The 16,754-nt window shown below is 45.0% G+C and overlaps 1 protein-coding gene across 2 annotated transcripts; it reads right to left on the bottom strand.

Annotated features, from left to right (window-relative positions):
• Positions 1 to 1,977: 1,977 nt before the first annotated feature.
• Positions 1,978 to 16,426, bottom strand: ICOSLG (inducible T cell costimulator ligand). Of its 2 annotated transcripts, none has more exons than XM_079308141.1 (7): positions 16,344 to 16,426; positions 12,363 to 12,403; positions 10,056 to 10,421; positions 9,286 to 9,570; positions 7,588 to 7,755; positions 6,510 to 6,545; positions 1,978 to 4,180 (listed from the first exon to the last, which is right to left on the bottom strand). In XM_079308141.1, exons 1-7 carry the CDS (start codon positions 16,382 to 16,384, stop codon positions 4,170 to 4,172), a joined length of 948 nt encoding a protein of 315 aa, XP_079164267.1. In that variant the 5' UTR covers positions 16,385 to 16,426; the 3' UTR covers positions 1,978 to 4,169. The 2 variants fall into 2 exon arrangements, with proteins under 2 accessions (XP_079164267.1, XP_079164268.1); XM_079308142.1 differs by lacking the exon at positions 16,344 to 16,426 and adding an exon at positions 15,711 to 15,811.
• Between the last annotated feature and the right edge of the window lie 328 nt (positions 16,427 to 16,754).

The following is a 16,754-nucleotide window of genomic DNA, read 5'->3' as shown; positions in this document are numbered from 1 at the left end:
GGAGATGTGAGTGTAAGCACCAATTCAGCTACTGGCAGCCTCGTGTGACTCTGAGCATGACTGTGTGGCCAAATTTGTCAATTATACAATCTCCCCTAAGCAGCACTTCTTGGAATTACAGAAGAACAAATAAGTAATTTATTGGTAAATTGCTGGTACCTATTTTGGGCAAGTTCAAAGGTCAGCCTAATCATTCTTGATATATGAGTATCTATCTCATCTCTATCTACAGCAGACTGAAATAGGAGACAAGCCCTTTTCTGTGCCAGAGTGAAATTGGAGACAGGCTCTTTCCTAACAATATGCAAACAAAGAGTTTGTGATTAACTGTAACATCATGAGTAATTGCCAAGGACTCACATTTGACAGCAGGGAGCATGGCTCACGTGCAGTAATTATGCTAAGTGCTGATAACACAGGAAATGTTGAAAGCATTTTTCCTGTGCTGGAAGGTAATTGTACAAACTGACCTGTTGTCACATAAGTGTGTCCTGAATGATGAGTGACACAGAAGCTACTGCTCTGTAATTCCCTGGGATGCCAGATGCAGAGATCACCTCAAAGAACATGTGGGGTGCCTTTTTAAACATAGAATGGATGAGCTGGGGAGGGACCACAGTTTTTCATCCAGTCCAACCTCCCTGCTCCTGCAGAGTCCCCTGGAATGCACAGCTCAACATAGTGTCCAGACAACTTTTGAGCATCTCCAGGGAAGATCTCTACAGTCTCTCTGGGCTTCCTATTCCAGTGCTCAGCCACCCTCAACAAAAAGCTCTTCTTCATTTTCAGGTGGAACTTTGTGTCCACCAGTTTCTGCCAATTTCTCTTGTTCCATTTCTCAGCTCCATGCTCTGACCCCTCCCTGCACACAGTGACAGTGACAATGAAGTCCCCTCTTAGCTGTCTCCTTCTGGGGCTGAACATGCCCACATCCCTCAGCATTTCCTCACCACTGAGATGCTCCAGTACCCCAGTCACCTTTGTACCCTTGCTCCAGGAGCTCCACAATCATCCTCAAGTGGGGACCAGATTGCAGTGATTCCATCCCATAATATCATATCATGGAGCTGGTGAAGGCCCTGATGCCCTTCAGAGAAGACAGGAAAAGTCCCAAGAGGCCAACAGCTATGGGGATGGGAGTGTTTTCTCCCTGTGGAGTTAGGCTGTACTCAGTTGCTCTTTAGAGCAGTTTCTCTTCCTCTGGAAAAGAGAGAGCTTAGAAAAATTACACTTGGGGGGTGACATGACCTTTTGTGCATGTTTGCTAAAAATATGAGAATATGTCAAATATGAGAAAGATTTACTTTGCAAGTTGGGAAAGCAACAAATAAATTTCCTTTGACGGAGCACAACAGCTACTGAGGACATTAGAACCAGGGTAGCTAGAAAAAGGGAATGCTTTTTTGAGCAAAATAGATATTTCAACTCTCACAGGTAAAAATATTTGAACAGTGAATTTGACAACAGGACAGATGGATCCAGATCACTAAGTGCAACACATGTTTTCCCTTGGGGCTTTCCATTTGTGGTTTACCAGCCGTGCCACAACAAAAGTCTTTCGCTTTTCTGTGAAAGTGAGTCCATTTATTAGTCTTCCTCCAAAGCTGCATCAACAGTTGCTTTCCTGTGCATGTGTTTAAGTGAGCTTTAGTGAAGGCAAACAGAGGGATGCTGGTGCTCATGTGCAATGAGCTGGTTTCAGCTCATTGAGGGGTGCAGTGAGCTGGTTTCAGTTCTGGAAGCAGGAGGGTGTTTTGTACCTTTGCTCTGCTTGGGGTTGTAAAGTTAGTTGAGAAATGAATGAATCAGCCCAGGCTTAGTGCTGCCTTCAGGCTACTGCCTGACTTTCATGGAGTTTGTTGTGTTTTTCGAGGGATTTTATTGTGTGAGCCAAAATTAAGCAAAGGTGGTCAGCTCTGTGTTGTGTTTGTCTCCCCTCATGTGAGGGTTTTAAAAAGGAGCACTGAGGGACGTGGCTAAAAGTAGAACTGCCACTTTGGGTGGGGGCAATTTGTCTCTGTGTGTTGACAGATTTAATCAAACATCCAGAAGAATGAATGGATTTTATTTAAAATAGAAACATGTAATGTGAAGATAAAAACTGTTATTAATAAATTGCCAATCCTTTGAATGGTAACAGCCAACTGTCATCTAGGACTTACTGACCTCCAGTAATAGTTGGAACCCTAAGCTAAATGGAAACACAGATTTTGCAAGAAATGTATTTAGGTGTATCCATGAAGTAGCCCAGAAGTAAGAAAATCCAACCAGTTAAATTTGTTTTAATACCATATTGTGGAGTGACTGCTACATCACTTCTTAATCTCTGAACTGTTACCGTTGCAGAATATAAAAGTAAAAAACTACTTGTAGGAAAGGCTTCTGTCAGGTACAGCAGCAGCAGAGGCTGCACAAAATTACTCCATGTAGCAGATAAGGAGGAAATGGCTGCAGGACTTCTTACTGAACCACTAGGAAATGGTTACCCTGCACATCTGCACAGATGTTGTTCACGTTTTTGAGGTGTCTGCAAGCTTCCCTCAAGCAAGTTCCCTTTAGGGTACACTGAAGACTAGACTTGGGCTCAGAAAATATCTAATATCTGGATTCATGGACATGAGAGAAGCACAGCTACTCAGCTGGGAGCCTCCCTGGGGATATTGCTTTGACAAAAGACAACTGCTGCACTATTGCCAAATGGTCCTGGTTCCATGAGATGTGAGTACAACAGAATTTTCACATGGCTGGGAATTGAAAGCTGACCTTGATATGAAAAATCAGTGTCTGAGCTCAGAGTTGATACTAGAGTGCCTCTCACACACATAGCAAGGCTATGACTTATTCACAAAAATCATACAATTTAGTCTAGCAACTGGTGCATGAGAGGTCAAGTGTTTCCAGAGCTCAGTTAAAATAATAATCTCCATCCCTCTCTGACAAGATGGGGAAACTGTCCCATCTGGGTAAGAGAGCTCCTCTTTCAAAATTCCTCCTCCTTCAAAATTTCATATCATCAGCAAAGTTTACTCTTTTGCTGTTTTCAGCCAGTCAGTTTGGCTAACTTGGGCCTCAAACAGCAAGGCACATGCACTGGCACAAGGACAATTCAGTTCTTGGCTTTCTGGACATTCATGGATAACACACTGATAGAATTTGCACATTCTTTTTTGTTTTGTTGGGTGCATGTAAGGATGAGACACAAGCACAAATTCACAGGTTTAAAACCTTCAGTTTAAAATCCTGCCCTGGAAGCCATGGGAAAGTGCTTAAATAAAGCTTCAGTTAAATCAAGCAGAGCTCAACCACAGCTTTTGTTCCATCCTGAGAAGGGTAAGTCCAGGTAATATGACATTTACATAGCAGAAAGCACTATTTTTAATTGGTCAGGTTTCCACAGCCTGTTTGTTTGTTTTTTTTTTTCTCACAGCTGGCTCCTGTTGAAAGTGGAAATCCCCTTTTTGCAGGAATATTTGGTAAAAACCAAAATGTTGCTACAAAGGCTTAAAGAAGGCACCTTCCCTTATGATAACACATTCAGTACTTGACCCCATTAGAGCAACCTCTGTTTCTGGGGGACTGGGTCAAAGTGTTCTGCCTGCCTCCATACACAGTAACTGCTGCTGAAAACAGACAATAGAAGGATTGTACTATAGAGAGAGAAAAAAGAGGTCAGAAATCTCACTCTTCCGAGTCCTTCAGTTTTCTTTCTTTTAGCTGCCTTTGTTCACATGCAGTAGTCATCCTCAAGGTAAGGTGGGCAAGAATGTCCCATGCTCCTGACACGTGGCTGCTTCTGCTCCTGGCAGTCCTCAAGGATCATGATTGAAGACTGGACAGCCACCAGCTTCCAGTGGTCTGGCACAGAGTAGCTGAGTCCCAGGTTTTCTGCTTTCCCCAGTACAGGTGCCCAAATCTCTGACAGTCACAGAGGTCTGTCCAAAGTGCTGGGCTGGAGTGGTGACACGACTGTTCTGTGGGCACAGACAGTGGCTGGAATGAAAATCCAGCAGATTTTCTTTTCTCTTGTGTTCTAGAAACTTTTATTTTATTTTTTTTCCGTCTCTCTTGGCAGAAATCTGTCCATTGTATTACAAACAAAGCTGCCACTGGGGGGGTGATGCTTCTCTTGACACATCTCCAGCTGCCCAAATTATTGGTAAACCTTCCATTTAGACAGGTGCTGTAAAAACAAAATAACTTCTTTTTATAAGAAAGATAGACAAAAAACTTCTCCCTAAATAATCATTCCCAGCATGGCTTTTTCCTACATAACCAGAGGAACAAGTTGGAAAGCTATGGAAAAGATATATTCATGGTGCTGAGAGAGAACTGACTGGGGAGAAGTCCTGCCTGGATGCCCAAAACACTGGGGGCTTTCTGTCCTTGTGCCACAGTCAGAAAGTGCCTCTCTGTGCACATGGAAAAAGTTCCCTCCCTTGTGAAGGGATATCTGTGTCACCTTGGGTTAATTTAGAATTATTTCAGAGAATGAGATGCACAAAGCCTCTCTGTGGCAAAGAGAAAACAGCTTCCCCAGGTTCCTCTCAGGAAATGAAGGGGATTCCTTCAGATCATAGTTCAGAATTGCTCCAGCTCTGAATTTCTCCTCACCAGAGTATCCTGCCCCACTGACTGGAATGGGTGTCTGGAGAGACAATCCCACCAGGATGGAATTACTCTTCTTTACAATCTGCCTTCCTCCCAGTTTCCAAACTCTTTCATTGCCTTTGTAACAGCAAAGTTAGTTTCAGTCATCTCATTTTGGTTTGCAGTCTCCAGGGTTCTCACTGCCATGAAACAACCTGACCTTCTCCATAAGGTGCCAGAAACAGAAGTGCATCTACAGTATTGAAAAGCAAATTGCTGTGGCAGAGCATCCCCCTGGCTGCACCTCCCCAGGGCCTTACCCCCCATCTACCTCACACAACAGGATTGAAAATACCAAATAATCATCAAATTAGGCTAGAATTTATCCTGGAGCCCATCCTTTTTACTAAAGTAGTATCAGCTTTATTTCTAAATAATTTCTGACAGATACTGGTTTTCTCTTTTGTTAAGAAAACACAAAGCAGCAAACCTGGACTGATGGAGACTTGGTAGCCTGGACAAACTCTACCTCATTGCTCAACTAGACAATTTCTTCTGACATCCAGCTTAAATCTTCTTTATTTAAGTCTGTTGTGCCTTAAGTGCAGTGTCAGCTGTGTTAGCACAATAAATAACTTGTCCCATCCTCTCAAAAGACACTCTGAAGAGGGTTGTTATTGTGTCCTTAATCAGCCTGACCTTCTCCAGCCTAAACAGACATAACCAATCTCTCACCAGAGATCACATTCCCTGGAGGAATTTTCATTTCTCTGGTATTGATCCAAGTTGCCCTGAAACTGGGATGCCCAAAACAAGGCCCTCAGAGGTGGGACAGCTTCTGTCACCAGTGAGCCACCAAAGCTGCTGTGCCACCTCCTCTTCCACAAGCTGAGTGGAGAAATGACAAGAAAAAATCAGCATCTGGGAAGGTGCCTTTGCTTTGTTCTTAATGAGCCAATCATGCTACAGCAGCCTTCAATACAAGATCAATATTTAGTCTTATTTGTGTTCCAGAGGTTTGGTTTTTTTTTTTTACTCCAGGGATCTAACCAAGAAGTGCCTGGTATCTGTAAGTCTAGAGCAAAAAAAGTTGACCTGAAATGAACAGCTTGTCTTACATTAATGCAGTTCCCAGGAGCAAAAGGAGAAAATCCATCCTTCTCCATAGATTGTGCTCTGCAGGAGAGAGTGCAATGCCTGTTGTTGTTTAGCAAACACAAATGTTGGGGAGCAGGTTGCAGTCTGGAAAATAACTGATTATTAACCCGGTTTTCCATGACTGTCAAAGAATTTCCAGGAGAAGTTTTTAAATTTAAGGGCTATTTTGCTTCTCCTTGATACTATGAATTGGGTGCATTCACAGCATCTGCTACAGCAAACAATGCTCTAATTATAACAGTTTTAGTGAAACCACAGTATTTTCTGTCTGTTCTGCAGAGACAGGCAACAGTCATTAGCTTCAGTAGAAACTATCAAATGAGATATCAAATAGGCAGATATTTCACTCTGTACTCTTGCAAGTCCTCTGTACAAGTTTTTTTTCCAAATCTATCTTCAGATTTTTTTCACCAATTTTCATTTTTCTCCTAGTATAAATAACAAATGGATTTTGTAAACCAGCTGGCCTGCAATATTGAATTCTTGCCTATAAAAATATGAACATGGTGAAGGTCTGAAGAGTATGTTTTTTTCTAGGAAAGGAAGGTCAGTTTTTTAAGCTTGATGTCTGTAGGCTCAGGTTCACAGACATGATGCAAATGATGTCTCTGTATCCCAGTTAAAGACCACCTAGGAGGCAGTGCCTAAAAAAATGCTTCAGTTTGTATCATCCAGCAAATCTAATCTAAAGGTTTGTGCTGAACTTGAATACTGAAGCTATGAAGTTAACAAAAGACAAACAAAATAATGTTTTTAATACTCACAGTTGAGTCCTCCCTGATCTTCTCTTGGTTTGACATCTGTTGAAACAAATGCATGGGTTTCAGCATGTAGGATAGATAATCACAGTCTTCAGAAAAATTAGATTAATATTAAGCAACCTCCACCAAGACTGAGGGTTCAATGTGCTAAATGTTTTGCAAAATGCAGTCCAGGATTCTATTTGCTTACAACCAAGGCTCCCATTTCAGAAAGGAGAGATTTTGGGATTGAAGCAATAGCCCAGCTCCCTGTCTTGGGACAGAGTCCTGCCTCACTCTTGGGTTGTTTCTGAAGGAAGGACATGACTTTACAAGAGCTGCTGCAGATCCTGGACAAGATCACTACCCTGCTTTTCCCTGGGCTTGTCTGAGGTCCCCAGGCTTGCTAACATTGAGGAAGAGGGCATGGGCTGAAATCATGGATTGTCCTTTTCCATGAAAAGTGTCCCTGCTTTGTCCTGTAGATGTTGGCTCCTGGATAGCTGCAAAGGGGTTTAGAGCAAGTGCTCAGTGCATTGGCAGACCCAGGCTGGTCCACAAAATGCTTTTTAAAGCTCTTTTAAAGACATGCACGTGGGCAAAGGCAGCTACAGCAGGGTACACATGTGACAGTGAGACATTTGTGCTTGACCCCAGCAGGACCCTGAGCCCTGAACACCCAGCCAGTGACTCTGTAGCTCTCAGGACTGAATCATGTTCTGATTTCTGCTTCAAACTGTGCTGAGCTGAGCAAGCTACCAGCCCCAGCCTGTTCCATGCCATCTGCCAGGAAGAGCCTGCAGGGATCACAGCTGACAAACCATGGCACAAACACACACAAAGTCCAAGTTGCTCTCACATCCAGAAATCACTTCCTGTGAGGCTCAGACACAGGAAAAAAAGCCCAAAAAGAGCAGCATATCCTGGAGCACTACATTTCCTCCCCAGGGCACCCCAAGTTTTTAATATTGGCATGATTTCCTGCTGCCTTGGGCAGGCAGCTTAGCCATACTTTAACTTTTCCCGTTGAAAAATATTAAATATTTTGGCAAGTGAAAAAGAATTCTTATAATTTGGTCATGCAAATGAAGTGTCTCCTTACCTTTATAGGACACTAGGTTAGAGGACCTCCTCCTCCAGAGCCAGCAGATTAAACCAGTTAGAAGAGCTATCACAAAGACAATGCCAATGATACCAGCTGCTTGAGCACCTCGTCCTTTTTTTTCTATGTTTTCATCACTTTCTGTACTGCTTTTCTTCAGCTGTGTGTCTAGAATGAAACAGAAAAGGATGTCATATGGTGTAAATTTTTACATTTCATCCCAGGAAAATATTTCACCATGTTTTGCATGCATTAAAAAATTCTGAAGGACTAAAGATTTGTGCTACTCATATCACTGTGATCTTCTGAGCAAGACACATCTCCAACTAATTATGTCTGAATACCAGTTTATTCTTCCCTGTTCATCATAATGCATGCATCCTTCTTTCTTCCTTTTTCTTCTTTCCCTCCAACTTTGAGAGACTGTATATTTGGGCTTGTATCTAGACTCAATTGAAAATAAATCTGTGATGTAAATTTGATGGTATTCAGAAAAATGGGTGAACACCTGTTTCCCTGAAGTTACTGAAGAATCTTCACCCATTGCTGCAAACTGAAGGTTTCAAATCACATCTCTTACTCTTTCAATGCAATTGTGAGACTTTAAATAAAACCTCAAAAATAGTAATATGAAGGTCTTCTCCCTCAGAAGACAACATGACAATGCCATTAGGAAAGTAATGATGAGGTTACCTAGTTTTCCTTAATTTAGGATGACAGCATAGTGTATCATCACATAAACACTCCACTGTGCAACTTCTGCTCTTGTGTTCAATTTTTGTTCCTGGAAATAGTTTAGTTTGCCTACATTCATGGGATCAGTGTTTGGGGTGCTCAGGTAAATTAGCTGTGGGTATCAGCTACAGATATGGAAACACTCCCATCTCCTTGCCCCAGGGTGCAGAGACCTGTGGGAGAGGAGGTAGACTGCTGGAGGCAGGACAAGGAACAGCAATGAGATCACACAGCCACCTCTAGATCAGCCTTCCCACTCCAGACAGATTCTCTACACAGCTTTTTGGAAATAATGAACTGCAGCAGTGGTGCTGTAACTATAACTTCTTAATACCTTTTTTTTTTTTTCTTAAAATATCTTTCTGGTTTTGTGAAGAGTTGAGTGACCAAATTCTTGCTTTTCCTATTAATCACCATGTCAGCAGTAAATAGCACATTATACCTGTGCTATCAGGTACATTGTTCTATTGAGCTCATGTTGCCCAGTTGCTGCAGACCTAGTTTGTCATGCACTGTATTAAATTGAGTTTTGGAGACTGAAAACTGAGCTTTGGAACTAGGCAGAGTAAAAAGCAAATGTGACTGTTGCAAGGCTGTTGAGTAGGGGGGTCATAAATCATGGATCTGCTGTATGGTGGCCCATAAAAAAAAACCATGACTCCCCAAACCATCATGTTCATGAGGAACTAAAAGGTTAAGCTCAGAAGCTGCCTCAGATGCAAGAGCTTTTCAGTGCTGTTGTCATAACACACTTGGTGGGTTATTCACTTCAGTGTGGAGGAATTAAACATCAAGCCATGGCTAAGCAGAACTAGAGATTGAAACACAGTCTGAGATCTTCTCATCACTTTTTGGAACCACTGAATTAATGCACAGCCCATGTTAGTGCACACCTACAGACAGAGACACGCTGGTTGATATTCCTGCTACCTAGAAAACATGAGGCAGCATGAAGGAACTTACAGTTGGCTGATAGATTTTCCTGCAGCATCTCATTTTCTATGGAGCACTCTATTTGCATGTTAGAAGTGGCTTTCACTGTCAGTGTGCTAAAAACGTTGAAAGTGCCATTTTTGTGGGATATGATCTCTGTTTTTGATGCATTCAGTTGGCTGTTGTTCACTTTATTGATCCAGTAGACGTTGGGCTTTGGGTATCCATTGCCAGACCTGCAGTTGAAGGTCACCTCCCCTTCAGTGCTGTCATTGTTTTTTATTGGTCCACTGAGTATTGGTTGGCTGTAGCTCACTGGAGAGCAAGAAGAAAAAGAAATAGTTGTTGACATTTTGAAACATACTGGAAAGGCAAAATTTTGAGATGGATTCTGAAGCCAAACTGGTGTGTTTCACACCACTCTCATGACTTGAAAGATAAATTGCCTGCAGGTTTGGTCTGTAAGACAGAGAGCTGAGAGAATCACTGGGAAGGCAGAAAGCTAAAGCCAAACCCAAAGGAAGAAAGGACCAACTAAGCTGCTGTCACCCAGTCACATGCAAGAACTCTCATATCCATGAAAAACAAGAAGAAAAGAAACACACACTGGGTAAACAGTTTTTACATGCATTCTTCAAGGTTTATATTCCCTGTGTATAACATTTAAATTAAGTAAACTTCATTTTAGCAAAGGCCAAAAGCCCCTTTCAAAGTTAAAGGTGAACTTAAATATACTATTGAAATAGCACAAATTTGAAAAGCAGAAATGAGAATTTGGGAAAAGTGACACAAGTTCTTACCTGCTAAACTGAGATCCACTTCTGCCTGGTAAATCACTTTGGAATATTCAGTTGTGTTCTGCACTATGCATTTGTATGTATTCCTGTCACGCTGGCTGACATTTAGTAATAGCAGAGAAAAATCACCATGTTCCAACCTATCCCAGAATAACTGAGTCCTGTCTTTGAAGAGAATACACTGTTTACTGTTATCCTCTTGGCCAGACATCAGTGCATGTACAACTGAACACGTTTTCTGATAGGAATCAGCTATTTGCCAATACACCCGTAGATTTTTTAATTGCAAGTTTTTTCTATTAAAAATGCAACTTAGTGTGGCGTTGTCTCCAAGTTTACTGATGATGTTCATCTTCTCTAGTGCTATAACTACAAGATTAAAAGAGAGAGAGAGAAAAAAGGGAGGTTATGTGGAGAAAAAAAAAAGTTCAAGTACATTCTACCTCATATAGACTCCAGTATTAATTTTATAGCAGGTGGATGAGTGTGCTCACTTTATAGACATTCCTACCCCCCCAAATTTCCAGTGGCTAATTCTCTCCATGTCCATTTGACTGTGCATTGTCCAAAAGGACCTTTTCCCTGAAAGCCAACCAGTCTTAATCATTCCTAGCCCCATAGATCCACAGTTCACTTTGTGCACTGACTGCAGACATATATTCAAGCACTAATGCTTTAATAATAATTTCTTTTTTTTCTTTTTTAATTAAGAAAAATGCCAATTAACTCCACTTAGATCACAGGAAGTGGAAGCATTGGTAAGAAAGAGTGTTGTCATTATTTTGAGACCCAAAAAATTAAGAAGGGCAGTTAAAGCAGTATTTCTCAAAGCTGCATGACAAAGCAACCACATTTTACTATCAGTGACACCCTCTCAACAAATACACTCAGCTGGCAAACCAGCACACCCAGACACCTCCAGTGACACATTTATTAGACATTTACATCTTTAGGGTCACTTGAGGCAAAGTCAGGATTGTATCTGGCTTTCAGAACACTTTTTCTGCCTTCCAGCCATGAGAAGAGCAGGCTCTGCTCCAAGGCAAAGGCAGGAGGTGGCTGGCAGCTGATGCAGAAAGCACAGGCCAGTGAGTCCCACAGGGCTGAGCATCCCTTCTGCATCCAGACCAGGATCTGCAGGTCTGGTCTGGACCTGGGACCAGCAGCCAAAACCTCGCTGGTGCAGCTGGTTGGTGGCACCAGAGCAGTGTCAGGCAAGAGGGGGTCAGGAATGGGAGAGATTACAGCTGGGAGAAGGGATGATGTGGGTGGATGGTTGAGGAAGGGAAGGTGACAGGAGTGGAGGTTTGGAATGCAGCAAGGGCAGTGGTGAGATGGGAGGGAGGTGTCAACATTAAAGGGGGAACTGTCTTTGTGAAGGTGCCCTGGACTCAGAAATAGCTCATTTACACATCTGAGTTGGGCACCTGGCCTAAAAAAACCCCTGAGCCAGACACAGTGCTTGCAGGGAGAAAGGCAGGATGTTTACCAGGCACTTAAACTCTGCAGGGTGGCACTGGAAGTAACAGGCTTGAACTGCAACACAGTTCCTTGGCTCAGACTTTGGGAAACCCATTGCAACAGTAGGAAAAGGAGTGCCCTGGCAAGATGGGTGCAACTCCATCACTGGCCAGAAACAGGCCAGCCAGCATCTATTGAGAATGAATCTGGTACAGCTTGTCCTGATATCAAGACCAGGGAGTTTCCTTGGTGACTTTGTTGAGGTCCTTCTCAGTGATTAAGCAAGAACAGAGGAGAGAACTCTAAAACCATTTAAGTATCACCAGGTGGTGTGATTTAATTCTGCCTTTGTTTTGCAAGGGATATTTTAGAATCATAGTAAAAGTAAAATTACTAACAGTAGGAGTAAATGTATTACTGATAAGTAGTGGTAAAATTACTAATATTGGCTACTTGATACCGTGATGTATAATTCTACTTTTGACTATATAGGTTTATATAACAGATAATAACAGATGTGAGATCTGCTTATCAGCAGCTCTTATTACTCCACTTCTAAGGCCTTTTGTTGACAGAGATAAGTACACAGGGAGGTCTCTGAAGCAAGCAAAGCAATCTGAGCAAGAGCATCCATAAGGTCCCTTGCTGCTCTCTGCAATGAAACTGAAAGAAATTGATTGTGTTTTCTTTCCCTGATGCATGTTAGAGAAAAATTTCACACTGAGGAATTCTTTAGTATCTTGTAGAAAACACAGAGATGTTAATATTGTGCATTTTACAACTACTTTGTGCATTTGGCCAAACATATTAAAGGGAGGGCAGTTAAATTTTTACTTTTTCTGAACTTACCAGATTTCAGGATATGAAGGAGCAGTAACAGAAATCCATACCTAAAACAAAAAGCAAACAAATGTTACAACTGACTTTGCATCTCTGCTGTTTAAATAAGCAATAAAAATTCTGATTGTCTTTATATAGTGGCAGAAGTAGGTAAATTAGGTACTGCTCCCATGTAATGCCCCATTAAGTATTTGCATTTTTGACAGCTGCAAAACTTCTGTTTATACAGCTCAGCAGTGGTTTGGTGGCCAAGGCCATGAATAGCAGAAAAATGCACTAATATTGGAATCAGGGCAGAGGGCATGAAGCTGGTGTTGGACCTGTGCTCTCTTCTGAAATAATCAATTGGCTTGCTGGACAAACAGCCTCTGGAGGCTGTCTGGGCCACTGGGAAGGACAGGGGCTGCACAGGTCAAAACCCATCTTTTCCAATGTTTTGCTGAAGCTCAAGGAGTTAAGGTTTTGTCTGGTTAAATGGCAAACAGCAGCTGACCATGCTGCCCACCAGGTTGTGCACTCAGTAAAAATGTATAAACAGGAAATCTGCTGATAGTGGAGAGCTGTGCAAAGGTTTCTCCTGGGAAGAATTTGGTGTGTTTGATAACTCAGGAGGGACAAAGCTGTGCAGGAGTTTCCCCAAAGGAAAGGAGGCCATCTCACTCATCTATAAAGTCCAGATGATTTAACTCTCATCCCACAGAGGTTTAAGTAAGATAAATGGACAGCACTTCCCTTCCAGTTACTTTAAAATAGCCTTTCACCACCACACTTAGTCACACATTGTGCTCTCCTTCCTCCAGACTGCTGTAGGAAGGGAAAGGAAGATGATGGAAAGTTCTGGAATGAGAACTGTGTGGCTGCAGCTGCCAGCCTTGATATATTGTCCCAGGTGCAATGAAGCTGCAAAGCTGAGCTGAGGGCACAGTGGCAGGAGCACTGGGCTGTCACCAGCATACCCAGCTCCCCTTGGCAGGCACACACTACCTGGGCACAGCTGGCTTCCTTCCCCCAGTGCTCTGAGCCCTGGGCTGGGGCAAAGGGACAGCTGCTCCCAGCAGGCCATTTCTAATCAGAAAATTAGAAATCCCACCCGCCTCCATCCTGTCACTGCCTTCCCTCCAAACCAACCCTGCCCTGCCTGCTCTCCTCCCTCCAAGCCCTCAGCTAAGCTCACTCCCCAGCAGCCATTTCTCACTTTGCTGTGCTTTACAAAATCCCTTCTCTTCCAGGCTTCCTGCCCTTTCCCCACAACTTCTGCTGCTCTGTCCAGCCAAGCACAGGAATTCATACATCACTTCCCATCTTTGCTTCTGCCCAGCTTCACTCCCACCACCTGCCTGGGCACAACCTGGGGCTCCTCTGCTGCAGAGGAACGTCTCTAACTCCCATCTGCCCCCCAAGAAAATGATAATCTTCCCAAACATATTCATCTTCCCATGCAGAAAGAAGAGGACATTCCTGACACAAAATCTACTTCTACCTGAAGCCCCATTGGCAGAGACTGAGGCAGAGAAACTTTAGGGGAGGACCAGTATGAAATGTATTCTTTTTTGTATACTTTGTTTTCTTTTTCTGTGTCCTTTGAAATTATCTGATAGATGAAGCTTTAAACGTTTAAGTGGATGCCCAGTGTGGAAAATTTCTGCTCTATTACTTCAGTAAATCTGCAATCAGTCTCACAGGAAGTCTCCCAAGGAATCACAACTACAGTGGTTTTTACACGTGGATCTGCATTTTATTCCTGTTGTATTTTTTACACACTTTTGTTACAGGCTTGTAGAGGTCTGTTTTGGCAAGCTCAGCTCATGCACTCCTCAATTTTTCTTAATCCCATGCCTGTGTTTGTTTTATTATTCACCACCCCAGTTAGAAGCTATGGATATAGCAACTCATTTGAATAGAATGATAACAATAACTGACTGATATTTATGGGACTCTCTAGGGAATTTCCCATGGTAGGCATTTGCTAATGCCAACAGACATTTAGATATTCAGCCAGAACTGACTCTCATACGTATGTATACAAAGCAGATCTTGATTTCTTATTTTAGTAAGTGATGCCACAGTCAAGGTTGGACAGATGCAGAGATGCCTCACTCTTCTACTTGGAGGAAGTTGCAGCTGTGGTTTGTCGGGGCAGTGTCAACCCACGATGTTCCCCTGGAGTAGCTTTAATTCCAAGCTTCAATTGGAAAAAGGGAGAAATGCTCTGCCTGCAGACAAATCTCCCTTTTGTCCTCTCCATTGACTCAGCTCCTGTGTCCATCACACTAGCAGTGATCTTAATTAAGCCGCACTACTTTCTTCGGGTCTTGCTCTCATAATTAAAAAAAAACTTTTTTTTTTTTTGGTTTTTTTTACTTTTTCAATTCTTTCCCACACCTTCCTCTTCTGCAGGTTTTTAAAAATACCGTGTGAAACAGGAGAAAGTTGCACTTCCCATTTCATACATTCTTGCTGGATGAGATGATTCTTCCTACCAGCACCTCAACTTTTTCATCACTACTCATCTCAAAGCCATGGGATGTTGCTGCTGCAGCACACTCTAGCCAGGCAAAGAGATACCCTGATGCTTGCAAAAACCAACTTTGGGGGCTCTGCTCCGCTGCTGAGACCCACTGTGTCCCTTAACCTTGTGGCGACCCGGCTCCTCTCGATCAGCAGGTGCCCTGAGCAGGTCACCTGCAGTGCTTTTCTAACAGCGCCTGTAAAGCAGCGCTACCCTGGCAATAAAACTCAGGTGAGTCAGGTGCCATCGAAACCCTTTCGCTGAGAATATCCATAAAAGGCCCGTCAATTGCCTGGGGCCCTCGATGGCCGCGTTCGGAGAGGGGACCCCTGCCCGGGCAGGCGGGGAGCTCCGGCAACACCGGCTCTGCCCGTCCCGGCTCTGCCCGTCCCGGCTTTCCCGTGTCCCGGCTCTCCCGTGTCCCGGCTCTCCCGTGTCCCGGCTCTCCCGTCCCGGTTCTCCCGTGTCCCGGCTCTCCCGTGTCCCGGCTCTGCCCGTGTCCCGGCTCTCCCGTGTCCCGGCTCTGCCCGTGTCCCGGCTCTCCCGTGTCCCGGCTTTCCCGTGTCCCGGCTTTCCCGTGTCCCGGCTTTCCCGTGTCCCGGCTCTCCCGTCCCGGTTCTCCCGTGTCCCGGCTCTCCCGTGTCCCGGCTCCGGCAGCGCTGCCGGTGGATGGGCTCCGCTCCGCAGCCTGCCCTGGATCCGGGGGTCGCCCCTGGCTCCAGTTAAGCAGCCCCATCCCCGCCAGCGCTTTCCTTGCCCGCTGCAGCAGCAAAACTCGCCTTTCCCTCGGGGGGATGCGCGTCCCTGCCCGGGCAGCGACCCTTCCTCCCCCCGCGGCCAGCACTCACCCTCGCGGCTTCATCGCGCCGGAGCCGGGCCGAACCAGCCGAGCTGAGCCGAGCCGTGCTGAGCCCTGCTGAGCCGAGCCTAGCACTCGCCGCCCGCCTCAGGCCGTTCCCCTTTCCCTCACACGCCTCCCTCGCCGGGGATTTCCTGTCGGTGCTGTGCGAACGGGGGAGAGGCACAGCCCCTCCTGCAGTGAGGATGGCTCAGGGACCGGCCCATCCCCACTGACCCTTCCCCAGCCTCAGGGACCGGCACAGCCCCTCCTGCAGTGTGCTGAGCTCAGGGACCGGCCCATCCCCACTGACCCTTCCCCAGCCTCAGGGACCGGCACAGCCCCTCCTGCAGTGTGCTGAGCTCAGGGACCGGCCCATCCCCACTGACCCTTCCACAGCCTCAGGGACCCGCACAGCCCCTCCTGCAGTGAGGATGGCTCAGGGACCCACCCATCCCCACTGACCCTTCCCCAGCCTCAGGGACCGGCACAGCCCCTCCTGCAGTGAGGATGGCTCAGGGACCGGCCCATCCCCACTGACCCTTTTACAGCCTGGTCGGTGCCGCTGGATGCGGGTTCCCGGCTCCCGCAAACCCTTCTCCGCAAATCCCAGCCCGGTCCCCGCCAAGCGGGATGCCCTCACCGCTGCTGTGAGCCGGGGCTGGGCAGTTTTAATCCCAGCATGGAGACAGCGGCATCCTCTCGGCTCTGCGATGCGCCGGGATCGGTCCCGCAGCCCCGGGGGAGGGCAGGGACCGCACCCGCTGCGCTCCGGGGTCTCGAAGAATCCTACCTGGGAAAGTTGTTTCAAAGTACTTTAGATGTATGTTTGCATAAATAGCATATTTATTCTATATTTATATTTTGTAAATAGCTGCATGGGATTTGGTAGAGAACAGAACCGCACCTGGAGCCGTCGTAGGTGTGTGGTTTTAACACCCGGGTGTTTAAAAGCTGCGGTTCTCAGTCTCTGCAGTTTCATTTTTGGCTTCATATCAGCGGCTGTGTTTGTTGTCAGGAGCTTCAACACAGCTGGGGCCTCTTTGCCACCCTG

Source organism: Erithacus rubecula (genome assembly GCF_903797595.1).
Source record: "Erithacus rubecula genome assembly, chromosome: 1".
Classification (NCBI taxonomy): Eukaryota; Metazoa; Chordata; class Aves; order Passeriformes; family Muscicapidae; genus Erithacus; species Erithacus rubecula.
Note: the sequence above shows the minus strand (reverse complement) of the source record. Positions and strands in the feature narration are given on the sequence as shown.

Bases quoted from the DNA above. Each gene is read 5' to 3' on its own strand.
- ICOSLG (XM_079308141.1), bottom strand. From the start codon at position 16,384: ATGCTGGGATTAAAACTGCCCAGCCCCGGCTCACAGCAGCG. The intron at 10,422-12,362 runs GTAAGTTCAGAA...TTAATCTTGTAG, and splicing joins CCTTCATATCCTGAAATCTG to TTATAGCACTAGAGAAGATG. The intron at 7,756-9,285 runs GTAAGTTCCTTC...GTTTCATTCTAG, and splicing joins GGAAAATCTATCAGCCAACT to ACACACAGCTGAAGAAAAGC.